This window comes from Podarcis erhardii (assembly GCF_964252035.2).
Source record: "Podarcis erhardii genome assembly, chromosome: 5".
Lineage (NCBI taxonomy): Eukaryota > Metazoa > Chordata > Lepidosauria > Squamata > Lacertidae > Podarcis > Podarcis erhardii.
This window is the reverse complement of record NC_138509.1, coordinates 65942221-65963407: the sequence shown is the minus strand read 5'-3', so window position 1 is coordinate 65963407 and position 21187 is coordinate 65942221. Positions and strand designations below refer to the sequence as shown.

At 40.5% G+C, this 21187-nt stretch overlaps 1 protein-coding gene across 1 annotated transcript in view; it reads left to right on the top strand.

Moving 5' to 3' along the window:
* The window catches only part of GPC1 (glypican 1), a 199084-nt gene that overhangs the window by 154060 nt on the left and 23837 nt on the right, over nt 1-21187 (top strand). The window contains exon 3 of the mRNA XM_081861583.1: nt 17688-18079. Within this exon, the coding sequence (XP_081717709.1) occupies nt 17688-18079 (392 nt within the window). The remainder of the gene's footprint in view (nt 1-17687; nt 18080-21187) is intronic.

Sequence of the window (21187 nt, the reverse complement as noted above, 5' to 3'; positions counted from 1 at the left end):
GAGAAAGCAGCACCCAAAATGGCCACCAACATCTCATGCGGGAAAATGGGATGTTCCATTTTTTTTCCAGGGCACTTGGCAGGTATGATAGAGGTGTTAGCATGGCAAACGGAATCCTTGGGCCCAGGCTGACAGAGGTTGCCAAGCTGGCGGGGTGTGTGTATGTGAGGCATCAGAAGAAGGGTGTCTTTAGCAAGGTGTGTTGGAAACAAGAGGGAAGAACAAAGGGAGATCTGTTTTGGGCAGGCTGGCTGAAGGGAGAACAGGAAAGAGATGCCTGGGGCTCCAGTGTTGCACTGTTGTGGGGAAGTATCCCCTCTTGAGATGACTATGCGGTTAAATCTGGACTCCATCCATCCAAACTCAGGTGTAAATGCGATATGAAATGTGAATAAATCCTATTTCTTAAAGCTGCTACAGTCTCCACTGTGTCTTGATTCTCAAAGGAACACAGACCCTGGGTGAGCGCTTGGAACCCCCCTGGAATCTTGCCCCAGCTTGGCATAGATTTGGGGTGGCGCCCAACCTTTGTATCAATATGGAGAATAAATAAGGAAGCCTAAGAGAAATTCCTCCAGCTTGTGGCTACATGTCATGATGACTCTGCAGTGCTATAAACTGCTCATTAGGTAAACAAATGTAAGCTAAGCTTCAGTGTAGACCTCCCAGCATAAAAGTACATCTATATGTAGAAAATATATCTTAAATGAATGTTCATGAGAGATCAGGGAAAAGGTCTTTTCAGTTGTGGTCTCTTGCTTACAGATGCTGTTCTCAGGAGACTCTTAAAATGCTGAATTGCCTTTGCTGTTATGCTGCCATTTTTAGCTTCTGGTGTTATTATTGTATCCGCTCTTGCTATTTTTGTGTAATGTTAGTGCTGTCTTGTGGTTGCTTTAATATTTCTTGTAACTTGTAAACCAGCTTGCTAGTTGTTGATGTTGTTTTTTAAACTGAAAAGCAGAGTAAAGTTTTCATTTATTCCCAAATAATATTCTGGTGCTTCATCCAGAAAAGAAAATGGATGGGGAGGCTAGAGGAACAGCCAACAGCCAGTCTCAGATCATCAAGAAGTGTGATTTATTTTTCTTTCCTTCACTTTCCTCCACCCTTTCGATTGATGAATCGTTTTAATAGACAGAAAATATGTTTACCACAGATAGCATAACTTAAAGCAAAGCTACTGTTCACACTGTCCATCTTTTCACCACATCACACTACTAATTAGTATATATGTGAAATTAGGTTAGTTCTTCAGCCAGCTGGGGTTAGCTTCTTTGGCCCTGAGAACCACTTTGAAAATTTTTAAAATTTTGTTCACATCCACATCATGCATTTAAATCACTATTATCGCACTTTAACAGTCATGGTGAATCATGGGAACTGTAAGATTGCTAAGGGAGGAGAGAATTGTAACTCAGACAGGTTAACTACAGTCCCCAAGATCATAACCATGACTGTTAAAGTGGTGTAAGAGTGCTTTAAATGTATGGGTGTGGTTATGACTAAAATGTACATCTTTTGTGAATAAGGAGGACTCTGTGGCTTCAAGTAAATATGTTGCACTACTGTCAAGCAGTGAAAGGTTTCTAAAAGCTTTTTTTAAAAAGGCAGGTCAGTAGTTTTCTTGTAATTTCCTGGTTGTAATAATCTTTAATATTTTGAGAGTGATTTGGTATGTTTTAAAATCATACCCAGAAGCCTTTGAACATATTTAAAATAGTAATAAAAGAAGCAGAATACTGAAAATATACTTAATACAACACTCCCTTCTGCTCCCCTTTTCTTTGTCTTGGTCATTCCATCACAAAATCCTCTACAGCTTATGAGTCCTAGCAACTTTTTTTTTGAAGAAGAAAAAACCACCATCAGCAAAACAGCATGTCATATTAATCTGTGTGTGCTTTGAAGGACAGTTGTCTTAACAGGTGTTCGTTGTCTCAGCATACCAACATTACTATAGCATCTCCTAAGACTTTCAGAATTATGGATTAAATATTATGAGAATATTTAGGGGGGAAATATGCTATATTTGTGTTTAGGGAATACTCCCCTCAAGTTCCGTGCACTGGTTATTCTTAGGGTATACTGGATTTTTTGTGTGTGAATAAAATAGTATGAATTCATGGAGGGTGCAACTGTGGAGAAAGAGGGGCATTGAGTTGCACCGTTCTCTCTTTTTCTTCTTCCCTGCTGTTGAGTAGCTCTTAACCTATATTGCAGTTAGCACACCAAAACATTTTTTAAAAAACACCAAGTCTTGAAAATAACCATTTTCTGTGTGTTTATATTGGAACTGGAATCTATGCAGAGCACACAAAATACAGTGAAGGCTTCTGTGCATGCAAAATGCTTGGCTGCACATGTCAGCCAAGCATCCTCAGTTAGGAGACTCAAGTTGTTCACACAAAGCTGCCATTCAGAGTGTGATCACACCATCCAATAGCTGCCTCTGCCCTCTTCCCCCGTCCCCCGGTCTCTTTTTATCTGTGTGTTTTGATAATGATATACTCCCAAGAAACACCGTGTTCAAAAATCAGATCACTTCTCTTTTGGCAAGCGCATGTGATGTCTTTAAAGGAACAAGCAGGGCCATTTTAAATACAAAAAGAAACCTTGTTGGAAGCACCAGATGAGGGTACAAGACCAAGAGTTTGTCCCTTGCCCCTTAGAGCAGCATTCCCCAACCTGGTGTCCTCCAGATGTTTGCTGGAGGCAGTATACTTCTGAATACCAAGTACTGGGGATTGCTAGTGGGAAGAGTGTTGTTACACTCCGGTTCTGCTTATGGGTTCCCACTTGTCATCTGGTTGGCCCCTGTGAATGAGGCCATCATCCATAATAGAAGTTGGGAGACAGTGAACACCAGATCTCTTAACCAACACATTTACTTGTCTGATTTCAATTTTGTAAAGTCTGGACCTTACCTCAACCAGTATATTTCTGTCAACATGCACCTGCTCACTTGACTCATGTAATACATGTCTGTTTTCAGAATAATATTTATCTCTCAAGCACTGAATTCTGAAGTCTTTAATCTTGGTGGAAATGGACAAATGACTTCCTGAGGTGAACATGTGCTTGCTGGTTTTAATATATGCAAAACATGTATCTTGAAATTATTGCTTCCAAAATTCACAGTCTTCCAGCACAAAAGGAAGGGCTAACTCACGATCGTTCTGTGAGCCTCTTCTTTGTATGGTGCCAATCATTGTACCTCTTTTCCGCTTTCAAATGCTTAGAGGTAGAGGAATGCGAAGTAAGCTCTCACGTCTTTAACTTGGTGGCAAAACAGCATAAACTATAATGTGAACAACTCTAGTGAATGGTGCTTTGTGCTTCTATGGGGTTACTGGTCTTAAAAATAAATTTGTGATCCTGCTTCTGCCCTCAGAGCTTTGTGGTGAAATATTTGTGAGCAATATCCCATACAGATTTTTTTTTTTTAAATCAATTAGACATGTTTTCAAATTTTAATTTTGAAAGAGGGTGTTACATTTTGAAAACAAAAAAACGCTTAACATTATTTAGGGATGAACATTTTAAAGGGAAGGGAAGTGCAGCATATATATCTAACTCACTTTGAGTCAATACATTTATTTTTAACTTTGAAAATGTGGGCCTCTGTAGTGTGTCGTCTTCATAAAGGACTTTTATTCTGAGGAAGAGCACAACTGAGGATATTTAGCCTGATACTGTTCATGGAGGCAGCAAGTGCACTCAAAGAGACAAAAGAACTATAAATCCACTGTGGGTTGTAAGTAGAATACAGTGACATGCTTATATTGCAAAAACAGCTGCTTGGAAACCAAAATCCAGATAATTGTCCCCAAAGTTTACCACCGCACAGACTTTTAACAGATTAATTTAAGCATTTTGTCATGCAGACGTATTGAAAAATAAAGCTCCTAATGATTCTGCTTTTGAATAGCCTCTTGTCCTGTCTTATAAGGCTTAAAGTCCCTCCATCCCACATGCAGATGCAGAGGAGCAGGGGGATATTTTTGAGGATGAAAACTAATGGTTTTAATTATCAGCTTCTAATAGTAAAACTCTTCCGATTTTTTCAACTGGAAAATCCCCAGTGTGAAAGAGGAGAAACGTTTCTTGGTTACTGGAATAGCTCAGCTAGGCAGCCAGGATATGTTAGCCTGTGGACAGAAGTGAACATTATCTGGTGGCTGCCCCTTTTCTGTGGAATAGCATTCCTCTTGAGATATGACACGAACCCACTGTCCGCACTTTGCGGAAACAATTGAAGATATATTTTATTTCGACAGGCTTTCCCAGCTGGATCAATGGGGTTTTACCACAAGTGTCCACTTGTTAGGGTTTTAGTTTTGTTTTAAATGTTTTAATGTTTTTAACTGTTTTTAATTATATTAAGTGTAAATACCTTGCGGCAGTGGCTAGGAAGCTGGTTGATAAATGGCAGTTAATAATAATAATAATAATAATAATAATAATAATAATAATATCTCTATTTCAACAATCCAATTATTCTATGATTTCAGTACCAAACGCCAATGGGATACAAACTGTAGATGTGATTCTAGGGGTCCATAAATCTTTGACAGCTATCTGCTGGAAGTTGGAGAGCTGTATGATCCCTGAACTTGTCTGACTAGAGTTGAGAATGTTCTCCTATCCAGCTGAGCCAAAGCTTAGGCAGAGTCCCTGTATATACTATTCCAAACTTAAAAATGGAAAGTATAATGCTGGTGGTCAGAAAAAGAGGTTTAAAAACTGTCTCAAGGCAAATTTTTAAAAAATGTAGTATAAACACCAACAATTGGGAAACTTGCCTGCGAGTGCTTCAATTGGAGAACAGCCTTTACCAATGGTGTCATGGGCTTTGAAGACACTCGAACACAGGACGCAAGGGAGAAATGTGCTAAGAGGAAGGCATGCTTGACAAATCCACACCGTGATCAACTCCCACCCGGAAACCTATGTCCCCACTGTGGAAGGATGTGTGGATCCAGAATTAACCACCATAGTCACTTACGGACTCATTGTTAAAACCGTGTTTATGGAAGACAATCTTACTCAGCTATGAGAGATCGCCAAAGAAGAAGACTATCTAAAAGCTATTCTATGTGATTGCACACTTAACTGGAGGGGGCTGGTGCTAGGCCACATTCATACCATACATTTAAAGCACTTTAAACAGTCAATGCTTCTCCCATATAAAACTGGGAGATGTAATTTGTTAACAGTGATGAGAGACCGCCTCCCATTACCCTCTGAAAGCAACTATTTAAGGAGTGGTTTAACAATCAATCCCCCTTCTCACAGAACTCTGGGAATTGTAGCTCTGGGAGGGAACTAGGAGACTCCTAACAACTCTCAGCACCCTTTACTACAGCTCCATATTCTGTGAGGGAGTGTCATGACTGTTTAAAGTGGTATCATTGTACTTTTAATGTATGGTGTGAATGTGGCCCTAATCACATGGGCTAATGAAGGGCATGCAGAGAGCACATATTCCACCTAAGCTTTAGGTTACTTCAGTTGGAGAAGTTCTCCCAGTTTGATAAGACATATTGAAGAGATTACTACAGCCACTCACATCCAAGGCCTGAGCTGTGTCTCGTAGGCTAGCTCTGATCCATCCACAGTTTCTTGGGAGCCAGAAGAACCAACCTTCAGTGGATTTTGTACAGCTCTTTCTGCACGGTTGGAGGTGGCCAGAATAAAGAAGAAGAAGAAAATAGATGAAATTTTTAAGTGCACACAAAAAATCCATATATTCATTTTGACAACAACAAAATTGAAACAAAATGTGTTTCTGATTTACGATCAGCTTTAAAGCAAGTGGCAAGCTGTTGTCTGCATTGGCCCATAAATCATATCAATAATTGTCTCGATAGAAACACAAACTTCCCCAGAGACACCACCCACCAGCAAGGCTGGTGACGTTGTGTGGTTGAAGGTATCTGCTCAGTTAGCCCATGAACAGCTATGAGGGCAATCACCACATAGAGCAATTCAAGGTAACTTTCAGGAGATGTTTCTGTCATGTAAACTGACATTGGATTACAAGTTGGAAGTCTCAGTTTGAAAATTCCTGATATGCATGATAATTATTATGGTGGCTGCTTCCCTCTGTATGCTACTACATTTTTTGACATAAGAATGCACAGAAGCATCAGTCATCTTAACTTATTAAGTGTACCTGACCTTGATGTTTCTTACTAAATCATCTTTGCACGTTTTAAAACTTTGAGAGACTTGGAACATCCAGTGAAGGCAGCCATTTTGATAATACTTTCTGGAAACATCCTGGTTTCTAGTTCTTTCCAAATAAGAAAGAAAGTGTGTTTTGATAGCATGGGCAGAGAGAAAAAATTGTGTGAGACTATGGCAAGAACAGATAATACGGGGAATGGTGACTGAAACAGAAATGTTATTCCAGCGGCTGGTTTATCCTCTCTTTTTCTCTCTCTGGGGAGAGTCACTGTGTCAGAGACACTGTGCAGCACAAATCTCTCTTTAGCCTTTTTGAGATGTTGGATTGCTTAAAGGCCCTGCTTATTTCTCTTGCAATCCTCATGGCACAAGGAAAATGTGTCTTCTGTCCACCTTAAAGCATCAAGACAAGACAAGCATATTTTCATATCTCTTAAACTTGTGTTGTGAATTGCATATGGGCAATGTTTCTGAGAATGGGAATGGATCATTCCAAGAAGAGAAGCTTAACTATTTTATTAAACTATTGTATCTTCTACTTAGTTTTTGAAACAAATATTGTATTGTAGAGCAGCTCACATCTATCAAAAAGTAACAATATTAACACAGACACAGAAACTACAATATATCCATATTTTCTTGACAGATTATTTTCTTACCTTCATTTGGTTTGATTTAGTTGAAATTCTTGTTGGATAACTATTTAAAAAAACCTTTTCTAACAGAGTTTGGGAAGTTTCATTGATTTTTTTTGGACTAATTATTTAATCAGTCTTGTTTCCTTTCCTCCACCCCCATATCAAAACAAAATGTATCATTAGAATTTCCTCCCCATTTTCCTCAGTTCTTAAACCAGCCCTCCATTAACTTGAAGTTAGCCCAACCAAGCCACCTGTACACTCCAGACTGATCCCTGGTATTCTTTGGAGATATAATGATCCCAGGTACTTCGTATATTATAGTTGCTTTTTAACACAATAAATTTTACCTGGTTTAACTTCGCTTTGCTTTGCTCACTGCTGTGCCCCAGCAAACTGGCTGCTGGTTTCAAATTCTATGGGGAGGGCGCTGCTAGCACAATATCAGAACCCCCTCCCAACAACATCAGGTGAACCGTTTTTGCTCACGCAGCTTGAAATCAAACTGGGTTGGTAGTGGTATATACTTTGCTGATCACTTCATTGTTGGTGTTTACGAAGCCACATGTTCATCACTCTGAAAGCTTTGCAAAAGAAAGAAAGAAAGAAAGAAAGAAAGAAAGAAAGAAAGAAAGAAAGAAAGAAAGAAAGCAAGCACCGGCCACATGGAGAAAATAGGCCAGAGGTTCCCTTTCGCTTATGTGCAGAATTCGCTGCAGCAAGTTGCTATGATGGCCATTAACTCAAGATGGTTTTAAAGGAGGATTAGACAAATTTGCCCTCCTAGCAGTACAAAAGCACATCAAAGTGCAAGTAGAGAAATAGGTAAACGGCGTTTCCGTGCGCTGCTCTGGTTTCGTCAGAAGCGGCTTAGTCATGCTGGCCACATTACCCAGAAAAAACTGTCTGCGGACAAACGTCGGCTCCCTCGGCCTATAGAGCAAGATGAGCGCCGCAACCCCAGAGTCATCCGTGACTGGACCTAACGGTCGGGTACCTTTACCTTTAGACAAATTTATAGGCTTTGAGCCATGACAACTGAATACCAGATACTACTGTCCTTAGGTCCTGTGGCACAGCGCCTGTGATAAGAGGCTGTGGAAGTTGATGCCCTGGCACCAAGACCAAGATTTTGCTCCTGAAGTTATGGAGTAGACAGCACTCTGTTTTCACTATGGGAGTAACTTGTGTGGGGTGGCTGCCTCTCTTTGAGTGGACAAGTTCCGCAGGTCATGGAGCAGAGACTAACCGCTAAGTTGTGCTTTCGTATTATCGTTGGCATTTTGCTATTGTAGTTTTGCTGATGATATCTTGTTTGTTTGTAACTATGTAATGACTTGTTGCAAGTGATGGGGCAATTCCGTTTTATTGCTGCTGATACTTTGTCTGTATTATCATACTATATGTAAAAATGACAAGGCCAGCTCAAGACATTTTGCTGCACATCACACACATTCCCATCGAGGCGCATAGTGCCCAGGGCTGGCCAGGTTATTCACACACCTGAAGCATAAAATCCCCAAAGTGCGCCTCCTTACTTGACAATACATTAAATAATTAACTATTCACTGCCCTTTCGGGATACCTAGTCTGAGTTGCTTTCAAATGAAGTGTATGTCTCATTCTGCCTAATGGTAGTTCCTGCCTGGAAATGGATTTTTGAATGTTGTAAATTTGTTTTTAGTTCCATTTGAATTATTATAGATAGATTTAATGTGCTATAGAATGACAACATGATCCTTGTATATTTTGGCAGTTCTGTGGGTTGTAAAATGCCTCAGATGCAGTGGCATAGAAAGGTGGTATAGCTATTGAAAAATGAAATGAATGCTTCTGAGTTTTATAGAAGCATCTGACTGACCATTGTTGAAAATAAGGTCCTGGTGTGATCCAGCAGGGTTTGTTATATTTTCACTAAAAGTGAATGGCTGGTTGCCACACAAATGTACAAAAAAGACACAATTTGATTTTCAAAAGGCTTACGTTTATTTTTTATTTTTATTCTTTTGCCTCCATAATTTCTTCTGCTGTAGCATGAAAGCCTGTTATGAGAAATGTGTTGGGCACAACAGGGCATTGGAATTTAAGATGATAAACACTGACTTCAAATATGCTTCATGCTGATGTAGCTATCTTTCCAAGGGAGTTTTGCAAACTACAAAAAAGGGAGAGCTGCATGTTTCTTTCTGCTTTGTTAATATTATGTAGGGCACCTCACACTCTACTCTTCCTCCTCACATTCTTATAAACCAAAGATTATTGAGATATGATAGCAATACTGATGTGAAGTATATTTCACTCTTGTCTCTTTCACTGTGGTAGTCTTGGATAGAAAACCTTCCTTGGCATCCATCCATTTCTGAAAGAGTTCCATTCATTTTGAGCTGAGAAACAGTGATACAGCATTTGATATCTTTTTGCTCTGCTTTTCTTTGTAGACACTTCTTTTCAGAAATGAGCTCAATTCTGTATCGTATTTGCAGTTTGATGTTCTCTAGAGAGTTAGACCACTCTGACACAAACAGTCTTAAGACAAACTGACAAATAACTGTTACCAGTTCACAGTTTTTATTTTACTGAACTGTTAAAAGCAAGGTTGGGCAATTTTAAATCTATGCCATCAGAATGAACATTTATAGCATTTTTATAAGGGGTCAGGGAATGCAGAATTCAGATAATATCCAGTGTTACTCATGAGTATGGTTATCATATTGTTGGGTATCACTTTCCATTTAGTTATTATTTAATAAATATTTATAGTATCCTTCAAAAAATAATTGGAAGTGCAGTTCACAAAATAAAAGCAATAAAATAATAAAACCAGGGCAATCACTAAAATAGCAAACAATAAAGCAATCAAAACTCATCAGATGTGAAAAGCCTGGGACAATTTAAAGGTATTTGCCTGCCACCAAGAAGACATTTTGCAATTCAGATGAATGCAAAAACAGTGAACTCCAAGGACAGCAAACCAATAATGAAACCATGTGATGTATATAAACAGAAGATCAAAAAATCAGACGCTGATAGCATTAAATGGAATTCAGACTGTAACATCTAGCAATGAGAAGTACCTGCCATTGTGTAAAAAGGAAGTAGGCTTGTTTTGCTGAGTTAGCAGCCTTGGAAAATCCCACGCTGAGCTTTCTAGAGCAGAATTTGTTGCTAAGCTCCTAACATTTAAGAATGGCGCTGCCCATTTATAGAATGTGCTTAGAGCAGAATTGCTCAATATAACAACAGCTTTATGAGGAGCTTGAGAAATGGCTTTGAAAACCTTGTCTACAGTAAGTTCCTTGATCCAAATTAATTCCTCATAAACCAGTCAGAAAATCCAGTAATTTCATGTTTTAACTCTCACTCTTTCTTTTCTTGGTATAAGCAGGTGTCATGTGACCTGACATAATAAATACAAAAAGCTGTTAAGTAGGTAATCCTAAACTGCATCTATAACAAAAATAGTTAAAAATGCAAATATTCAAATTATTTTAAATAGTGAGCAAATAATGACCTTTCTGAACTGGCAAAGGTATATGCTATGACATAGTCAATATCGGACATTGATTGGCTTATTTCATTGTTTCAGTTTAATTTTAAATTTCTCTGTGTTTTCTTGGCTGCAGATTGTGGTTCAGGAAGAGAAAACTTAACTCACAATCCCAAATTCAGATGACACGCTGTGCCAAACTGTGGTTTAGCTGCCATGCCACACTAAGCGCAAAGGATTATGGAGGAGCAAAGTGGGTACGAGCTGCTCTCAAGGAGCCAGCCCATTTGCACAGCTTACCACGATGCACAAACCAACCATGAGGCCTTACCCAACAGTAACAGAGCCAATGACAGTCAACACAGATTTTAGGATTTTTCAGACCCATAGACGATGTAAAGGTTCTTTCAGCTAGCATCTATAATTCCCAATGGACATAAACAAAATAGAAATAGCTTTTCTGTGGGACGCTTGTCTCAGGGATGCGCTATACAAAATAGAGAATTAGATGTATTTTATTGGACCAGCATATTCTAAGAACTGTGCAAGGTTCAAACCTGTAAAATGATACTGTTTTCAGTAGGCTAATAAAATGTGTGTTGAAGTATTGAACTCTGTGTTAACCTTGCCCGCGTTAGGGCATCAACACCAAAGAAACAGATGTGTAAGTTATTTGTAAGGAAGTTCTTTGAAATAAAGTAATTTTGTTTAGTATAGGGATTGGGTGCCAATCAGATTCACTCATAGCAAGCTCTTTAGCCGAGAATACCATGGAGAAAGAGTTGATGAGTTATTTAATAGCAGCAGGCATGCCTGAAAAACCGTCTTTGGATAAACTACCAACTAGTGGTTCATGTGCATTCATTGCTCATTAAGCCAACAGATTCCGCTAAAGCATCCACTAATGCTTAAGCATCTGATTTTTCTCACTGTCAAGAACCCTCTATCGTATTTTTCTAGGAGGCTCAAATATTCCAAAGGACTTCTTGACATTATGAAGACGGCTATGCACACACACTTTCAATGGGGCTTTCAAGAGAGAAGCAAATAAGTATCAGGAGAAAACAAACCACATTATTTAACAAAAACACATTTCTAAATAGAGATTCCAGAACTCACATTCATTTTCCCAGTACTACAACTACTCTAAGCATCATTGGAGCTAGAGACCAAAATAGAAGCAGTTTGTACATCCATCCTTGTCCTTGCGGTTTGTACATCCATCCTTGTCAGTTCCTTTGCAAATTCCATTTGGATGCTGCTTCCCAGCCTCTGGACCTCTCTACTTAAGTTAGAAACTAGTGATTCCACAGGTGACACTTCACTTCAGGTGACAGGTGACCCATGCAGTGCATCTGCGTTTACCATAGCTTCTTTGTGTTAATATATAGAGGTCTTAAGAAATTTACACTTCAAAGGGAAACAAGAAGGAAAGCCACACATCCATCTAGATGGGTGGTGGAGCTGAACTACCTGTCCACTCCCAAGTTCCCAAGACCCCTACCTCTTTATGTTTGCCCTACTTTTATATCCTTTCCTCCCTGAATTGGTAGGGAATGGGTAGAACAAACTTTCTTTCTCCTGCTGAAAAGCACCTCCACCTAAAGAACTTTTCACTGCAATCTACATATTTGTGGGTGACATCTAATTTGCTTCTATTTAATTTTCATGTTCAATTGTAATTTGCTCAAAACATGTTTAACTTGAGCTTCAGTTTCAGATTCTGTTTTCCCTATTGTATGCCACCAGCCCTGCAACCCACCAGCTGCAGTTTCTGGTGGGTTTGGGTTTTGTTTTTTGGCATGAATATTTATATTAAGGTTACCAGATTTTTATCAGTTAATTCGGGGACACTTTTCAATGGATTTTGTATAGGGACTGATTTGTAAATCCGGGGACTGTCCCCAGGAAAAGGGGACTTCTGGTAACCTTAATTTATATAGTTCATTAAAATTATTGGACTGTCAGGGCCACACTAAACGTGATGCTGAATATGTTTCTACCAATCACTTTTGATAGTAATCATGTAGGGGGATCAGGACTGCAGTTGACAGGGATGGGAAGTGTAAGAACACAGCATTTGGAAGTACAGTATATTGGCACAAATGGGAGTTGTTGTTTTTCCTGTCACTAACAGTAGTTGGGGGGTGATTTTCATGGAAATTATAGTTGGGGAGACAAGGGTATGGTCTCTCCTCCCCATATACTACAGTCCCAATAAAAACTGGAGGAAAATGAGAACTTACTATTAAATAAACATAAAACACTGATATGATTGCAGTAACACAGTTATTGTATGTAGTTAGACCCCAATAACAACATGAGAATTGTTATACTAGTTTACATCAACGGTCCAAAGAGCTCAGTATTAACTCTGTCAACAGTAGACAGAAATATGTCTTGCAAACCAGGCGTGGTACCAATATGCAACCATTTTTCTCCTGTTATGGCATATGGAAAATAGGAATAAGAGTCACCAAAGCTAAACCTAAACAAAACTGAATTCAAATAGTTAGCAAATAACTTTAAGAAAAGGGGCTTTCATTCAGTAGCTTACTACTGGACAGAATGAAAGATAAACAGTGCTGCATATTTATCCTGCCATACAGGGGTATATGATACCATTTTTAATGTTTCAGTTAAAATACCTATAAGACACCTTTCCTTGTAAAAACCTCTGGAAGAATTCAGTATCACAGTAACTTATAAAGCAGTAAAGCCCAGGAGAACAATAAAATTAATCAAAAGCAGCAGTCAGTTTGTTGTGCTGTTGAGAAGATCCCAAGGTTTTGCTCAAAGGGCTTCACAGCACACCTTTTTTGAACAACTCTGCTTGAGCTGATGCAAAGGAAAAGTGCCTTTAAGCAGAGAAACAAGTCTATCACCTAACAGCAGGAGAAGGCGGCTAACTCAGAGTGGCGCTGTAAACTCTGAAATGTTCATGGTCTTGTGAAGGTTGCTTGAGGGAGGATATGACTCTAGGAATTAGTATCTGCATATTTAAAATTGGTCCCTTGGGTTAATAGAAGAATTTGCTTAGGAGACGTACATTAGAGTGCTCTTGGAGATCTGAATTTACAGCCTGTACTTTGGTGACAACTGGAAATTAGTTTTCCTGTTTGCATCTGTAAGACTGCTTATTTTCCGGCTTCTTCCAATGTAAATAGAACATGTAAGTAGTTTTAAGTAGCACCAGGATTCTCAGTAAGATTATCCTTTTCAAAAATAAGCAATTTCCTTGTACACAGCATCATCAGATAGAACTTGCCTCTCCCAGGTTTCACCCCCTTTTGTAACAATTACAAATTGTCAGCATTCACAAAAGTTCATTTTTAAAATATTGGCATTTTGATAAATATCTGGTACCTGCAAAGGTACCAGAATTCTTGATGTTTTCAGAAAGGAGGAAATTCAATGCTGACCCAGCAGCTTACAAAGCTATTTCAGAATTAGAAAAATAATTTATGTAAAAAGTGCTTCAAGCACATTACGTTTTTAAATGTGAGTTCAATTTGTAAATTTTACTTACTCACACCTATGCTACTAATCTTCACTTGTTTGTTAAAGATGGAGGCAAGCTTCACCAAGACAGGATTTTCATACTGTATTTGAGAAGTCTACCATCTACTGGACCAGACTTTAGGATATATAGATGTGGTCGTGGTCCGAATTGTAATGATTCCCTTGCACATGGTAGTGACATTGCTAGGATCTGGAGATATTTGTACCTGTTGCCATGTTCACAGTCAGAAAGAGGGTCCTTACCAATGATTTTCTTACAACACAAGATGCAGTTTGCATTCCTGTTGCTCCAAGCATTTCTGAACCACGCAGGGTTCATTCTCTTCTAGAAATTTCATTACTTGTAATGAATCTCCCCACACTCTGCCATTCTCCCCTTGCCTCCAGTAGGTATGGTTATGAGGTAGGGGTTTCAGAGACTGCCCCATGAGTGCTGTGGCAAGGACTGATGCCCCTAGACCCGACCAGATGCTGATGATGTCATTGTATGCCAGAGTAGCGGCTGATCCAAGCACAATTTTATTCAGTTTTCTCGATTTCAGAGGATGTCTCTGAAGTCAATGTGGTTACTTTGGATTAATGCCAAAGCGAATTTGTGTGGGTCCACCCATCCTTATTTATAACACATGCCATCTGCGCACTTGTGTTTTAAGCTGATATCATCATGCATATTGTGAGTGTCTTCAGGCTTGATGACTGCAATACCAAGTGATGACTTGTGAATGGCTGCATGTAAAACAACCACCATAAATCAAACATCATAATACTTTCTTAATCACTTGATGTACCTGAAAACAACACTTTCCTGTAAAAATAATCCATGTGTTCAGCTGCAAGGCACTGAATGCTGAGATATGCATGCTTGAAATAGCCCTTTAAATCTTTCTGTCCTTTAGTCAATAAACCAGCTTGTGCTTCTTGGTTTTTTCAGTATGGAATAAACCCAAATTGCTGACTTCTTGCTTATTATCTTCACACATTTCTCCTGTTCTGTTTGCTCCTCATGTTTTTATTACAGGTAGTTTTATTTCCTTCCTGTGCTAACTTGGCTATTAGTCAGGTGCACTTTGGGGACCTAATTAAAAGGTTCTGCGAGTGCTCTGGACTCGGACATTTTTTCCCCAGTCAGAAACTACCATGTGTATTCCATTAGTGAATATAGGATAGCTACTAGCCTTGTGCCCCTAGAATTGAGTTACACAAATGAGTTTAGAATATTTTATTGTAACCTGTCTAGATAATATAGGCACCTCTGCACAAATGGCTTTTGATGCATTACTTTTAGGAAATATGTTATTTACACAGGTCTCGGGTTGTATATTTGCACAAAATTATAGAAGCTCTGAAACAGCTGGCTTGCAACACTATTAAATTGCTTGTAAGCAGGAGAAGGAAAGGAATAGGGAAAGAAAAATAGTAGGAGGCCAGTAATATACCAAAATATTGCCTCCTCTTCCACTTTCATGTTTATCCATGTAACAGGATAAGGGCTTCACGTTTCCGTACTAATGAACATGTAGACCAGGGCTGGGCAATATCTGAGTTTTCGACATCACTTTGTATCAACATCGTGATATACTGATGTCTGAAATAAGGATGGAACTATGTAGAGACAAACAGTAGGACTGAGTGATATCTGGTTTTCAACTTTGTGATATATTACAATGTCTGAAGTAAGCATGGAGATATGTAGAGGCATTTGCTGGCTTCACAGTTTTTCCCACAATGTGATTTTTGCAAAGCACACCAACACATATATCATGATTCTCAATATATTGCCAGGTCAAAAACTATGAAACTGATATCACAATGTGGACTTCAAACTGGTTTTGGACAGTGTATTGATATATTCCCCAGCCCTATTGTAGGCATGGCTTTATATCACTGTGCAATCAGGGCACCAAAACTGGCGAAGACCCTCTTTTTCACTGGTGAAGTACATGGAATTTAGACAAATTCTTGCATGGTTGTTTCCCTCTTATGTTTGAAGTACTGCACCGTGATGTTCTAACAAGAGCATTTCATTGGACTTTTAATGACTTACTATTCCTTGCCACAATGTTCACTATTCCAGTGTGTTTTGAAAGGAAATACTGCCTCAGCCTAAATGTCAACAGCACCGTAGCAAAATACTCTGAAAATATGTAACATTTGCTCTCTTTTGTTAATTATGAGATTGGCAATAATGCAGCAGTTAAATGTCTGCTGTGCCATTTCACTTGAAAGTGAATGTTTTGTAAGGTGTCAAGCGCTTTTTCATGTCTTCTTAAAATTGAGAGCAAGTATTAAGATTTTAAGAACTGTTTGGACTATTTCCCCGCACGTGTAAAATTTTTTGTATACTCTCTTAAATAGGATTGTTAGCTTTTGCACATGAGTTCCTCTCAGGAGCAATGGCATGGAAAAGAAGCTTTTAGCATCTTTTAATCCTGTCAGCCTTTTGTCATACTGATTTACACAGTGATTTGCATATATTATCCTTAGGGATTAAACAGTCAGAAGAAGTGTGATTGCATTCAAATTTCACTGGTGCCTTTTGCCACCACCCTAAAATGTCCATGAAATATGTTTCACCACATTTCACATTGATGAATTTGTCCATCAGTTTTTGCCAAACCAGGATCTGTGGCTGGTTTCCAGCTGTACTTTAACCCAGAGAAAATATGGTGCTTTGATTTACAGACGCACGGGAATGTTGTAGAAATGCATTTTGGACACTGGCCTTTTGGAAAATACTCTTTTGCAGATAGGAGCATTTGCATCTACATAGGGTTGGAAATAAGTGAGCAGATTACAATTAATGTTTCCTTTTCAGTGCCTGAAGAAAATACAGATACCGTATTTTGCGTCCCATAGGACGCACCGGCCCATAGGACGCACCTAGTTTTTTTGGGGGGAAATAAAGAAAAAAAAATTTATTTCCCCCCCAGGTGCGGGGCTGGAAGAACCAGGTCGGGGAACAGCAGGAAGGCGCGCTCCGCCTCCCTGCTGTCCCCCGAGCTTGTGGGGCTGGCGATGGGGAGAAGTGTGCTGAGCCTGGGACTGCAGGCAGCTCTGCGCAGCCATCGGGAGCTGGGCGGGACTTCGCACCCCACTCCCGATGGCCGCGCAGAGCTGCGCTGAGCCCGGGACTGCAGGCAGCTCTGCGCAGCCATCGGGAGCTGAGCTCGACTTCGTGCCCCGCTCCCATGGCCGCGCAGAGTTGCGCTGAGCCCGGGACTGCAGGCAGCTCTGCGTAGCCACCGGGAGCCGGGCGGGACTTCGCGCCCCGCTCCCGATGGCCGCGCAGAGCTGCGCTGAGCCCGGGACTGCAGGCAGCTCTGCGCAGCCATCAGGAGCCGAGCGGGACTTCGTGCCCCGCTCCCGATGGCCGCGCAGAGCTGTGCTGAGCCCGGGACTGCAGGCAGCTCTGCGCAGCCACCGGGAGCCGGGCGGGACTTCGCGCCCGGCTCCTGATGGCCGTGCAGAGCTGCGCTGAGCCCGGGACTGCAGGCAGCTCTGCGCAACCCTCGGAGCCAGTCTCCTGAGGGTTGCGCAGAGCTTCCTGAAGCCTGGAGAGCGAGAGGGGTCGGTGCGCACCGACCCCTCTTGCTCTCCAGGCTTCAGCGAAAGCCTGCATTCGCCCCATAGGACGCACACACATTTCCCCTTCATTTTTGGAGGGGAAAATATGCGTCCTATAGGGCGAAAAATACAGTACATTGGAGAATATCTACCATATGCTAATGGTGTAATAGGCTAATCCAAATATAATTTGAAGCATCCTATTTGAATGACCCCTCTTTCAATCTTTCTGGAAATTTCCGATTTTCACACTGATTTGATCCCCGTACTTTTTCTGTTTGCAGGTTATTTCCAGGACTTGTTGAATAAGTCTGAGAAGGCCCTTTATGACACATTTCCCAGTATGTATGGAGATCTATACACTCAGAACTCAAAGGTTTTCAAAGACTTGTATAGTGAGCTGCGGCGCTATTACCGGGGTTCCAACATCAACCTAGAAGAGGCTCTCAATGAGTTTTGGATTCGCCTGCTAGAACGGCTCTTCAAGTTGATGAATCCTCAGTACTACCTTCCGGATGAGTATGTGGACTGCATGGTGAAGCACTCTGAGCAGCACAAGCCTTTTGGAGAGGTTCCAAGAGACCTGAAACTGAAGGCAACCAGGGCCTTCATTGCAGTCCGCTCCTTTGTACAGGGACTTGGTGTGGGGAATGACGTTGTCAGAAGGGTCTCTCAGGTAAGTCGTTGGCAAGAATTCCTGGGTGGTCACCTTGCCTGAGGCATTTTCAGGGCTCTGTCTTAATTAGCGCAGGTGATAATTATTTTTAACAGCTCATATGAGACAGAGGGACATGGGTGGCACTGTGGTTTAAACCACTGTGCCACTTGGATTTGCCAATTGGAAGGTTGGCGGTTCGAGGCCCCGCGACGGGGTGAGCTCCCGTTGCTCAGTCCCTGCTCCTGCTAACCTAGCCGTTCAAAAGCACATAGTGCAAGTTGATAAATAGGTACCACTCCAGCAGGAAGGTAAACGGTGTTTCCGTGCTCTGCTCTGGCTTCGCCAGAAGCAGCTTAGTCATGCTGCCCACATGACCTGGATAAACTGTTTGGGGACAAACGTCGGCTCCCTCGGCCTGTAAAGCGTGATGAACGCTGCAACCCCAGAGTCGTCTGCGACTGGACTTAACTGCCAGAGGTCTCTTTACCTTTACCTATGAGACAGACAGCTGTTGATAACGGTCATATTCTAGTTTATTTTTTATTTTTTAAATGCTTCTGGAAGAGCCAGCTCCAGACTTGAGGGTGCCCTCAGCAAATTGAGCTTGATAGTCCCCCTCCTTAAGGTTTTCAGGACGGTTATACTGCTGTGCAGCCACCTTTTAACTGCAAATGACTGCTAAAAACATTGGTAAAGGCCATAAGGTGACGTATTTGCTAAGAGAGCACCATGCTCTTTTTTCCCCCTTTTGATGCTGAAACACATACTGCAGTTTATAAAACTAGGCGTTTTGTTGCTTTATCTCCCTATGAAAAGTTGCACACTTTCCAAGCAGAAATGCACTGTGCTGTGTCATTTGTTGGTTATTCTTATCAACTGATCTCATCAGACAGAATTGTTAGGAGAAAGGGAGTATTCTTCGGTGCTTTAAGTTCAAATTCAAGAGAAACATTGGGAAGTTGACAGTGGCTAAGTTTTTAATTTATAAATGTGGTATAAAATTGTTCAAAAAGTGGTTGTACATCCTGTTCTCATGACCCTTCAAGTAGTTTTTTTTTTTTAAGATTGAAAAAAGCAGGAGACTGACATAATTCAAATGAAAGTAAAGTAAAAAAAGGCTTATTTGTTTTTTTTAATTGATATCAGTTGTCTTGCTCTGGGCCTGAAGAAATGATCTGACTGCTTTAAACTATATTCCCCTCCTTCCCTCCATTCTCCTGTGCCTCTAGATGTGTGAAGATAAAATGAATTAAAAGCCCCACTGTTGGAGAATTATGGGTATGGGGTTCCAGGAACCACTGTTTGGGCATCCCAAGCAGGGGTGGGGGCATCATGACTTGACTTCTACAGACATCCTGTCTTTCTATCAATTTCTTAAAAGTTGAAGGTATTCAACCACCTTTCATTTCAGTGGTTGCAGGAGCATTCCTCATATGGAACAGCTGCTTCCATTGACATTTATTGGAGCAGCTTGCACTTTCAAGAACTCCCATGTATGTATCTGGACTCTGGATTGCATTCATGTCTCATTTGCTCTCTGCTCTTGTGGTACGGAAGTTATAGACTTTATTACCTCCATAGATTCTTCTTCTTCCAAAGATTGACCTTCAGCCACCAAGTAAGAAGTCTACTTAAGCAGATGAGGTGAAGTGTCATCAAACAAGAGGCAAAACATAACATGCAGGAGGTTGAAGAATCACTCTGTGTGTCTTGTTGGCAAGGCCATTGGCTATTAGTCTCTTATCCTAAAATATATTTGATGTCTAAGCCCAGGAAATCAATTTGCATTTTGACCCAAATCAGCAAACAAGGATATCAGCCTATACCACTCCTCCTCATTACAGCCATGGTGATTCCCCTGTAAATTTAGTGCAAATAAAAGGAAGGAAAATGGGCTATCCGTAAAAGGGAATAATAATAATAATAATAATAATAATAATAATAATAATATCAAAAAATTGTCCAGTAGCACCTTATAGACCAACTAAGTTTGTTCTGGTATAAGCTTTCGTGTGCATGCACACGAAGAATCTGAAGAAGTGTGCATGCACACAAAAGCTTATGCCAGAACAAACTTAGTTGGTCTATAAGGTGCTACTGGACAATTATTTATTTTTTTATTTTTATTTCGACTGCATCAGACCAGCACAGCTACCTACCTGAATGTAAAAGGGTATGTGAGAGAGCCAGTAAATAATTGGAGAGCAGGAGTATGTCAGTGGCCACATGACAAGCAGGACTCTTGTGATTTACAGTGGTACCTTGGTTTACGAACTTAATCCGTTCCAGAAGTCCGTTCTTAAACCAAAACCGTTCTTAAAACAAGGCACACTTTTCCTAATTAGGCCTGCCGCTTCCAGTGCCCTTCCACCAGTCGGATTCCGTTCTTAGACCGAGGTAAATTTCTCAAACCGGGACTGTATTTCCGGTTTTGTGGAGTTTGTAAACCAAATGGTTCTTAAACCGGACTGTTCTAAACCGAGGTACCACTGTATTTGTTTTTAATGACTTCTGCCTCCACGTTTTGCCTAAGTTGAAGTTCTTTCCTTGCCACCAGCTGCTGGACCTCATATCATTCTAACATTTCAGCCATCACGCTTTCCAATTTGCACTTCAATAGGCTCTATATATTGCAGAAGCTCTTGCAGTGATTGAAAGGCATGTGTGCAGAGAGAAAAGTGAATAGAAGCTGCTCAAGGAAGCACACATTGGAGGAGACCCAGCAACGCAAAAGTGCCCAGAGCCACAATTTCTCTTTTCCAGAAATGGCATTCAGAGTTAGTTCTCCTAATAGTCAGTGGAGGAAAAAGGCATCCTTGATGAAGGAAAAGCATCATGTTAGATTTGGAGCATTCATAATTGGGTCTGAAACTCTTCCTGATTATTTGTTGTAACAGAAGAGTGGGTGGGAAAATGATTGACAGAAGGGGAATATATTGGATTGGTGGCCTGTGACAGTGTGAGTGACAGATTGAAAAAGACAATGCAAGCGAGGCAGAGTTTCTCATCATACATTTAAAGTGCTAAGATACCAGTTTAAACAGTCATGACTAGTGGTGTGAGGTGAGAATATTCTCCAGAATGAGAATATTCTGAAGAAAATTCTCCGGAGAATATTCTCTACAA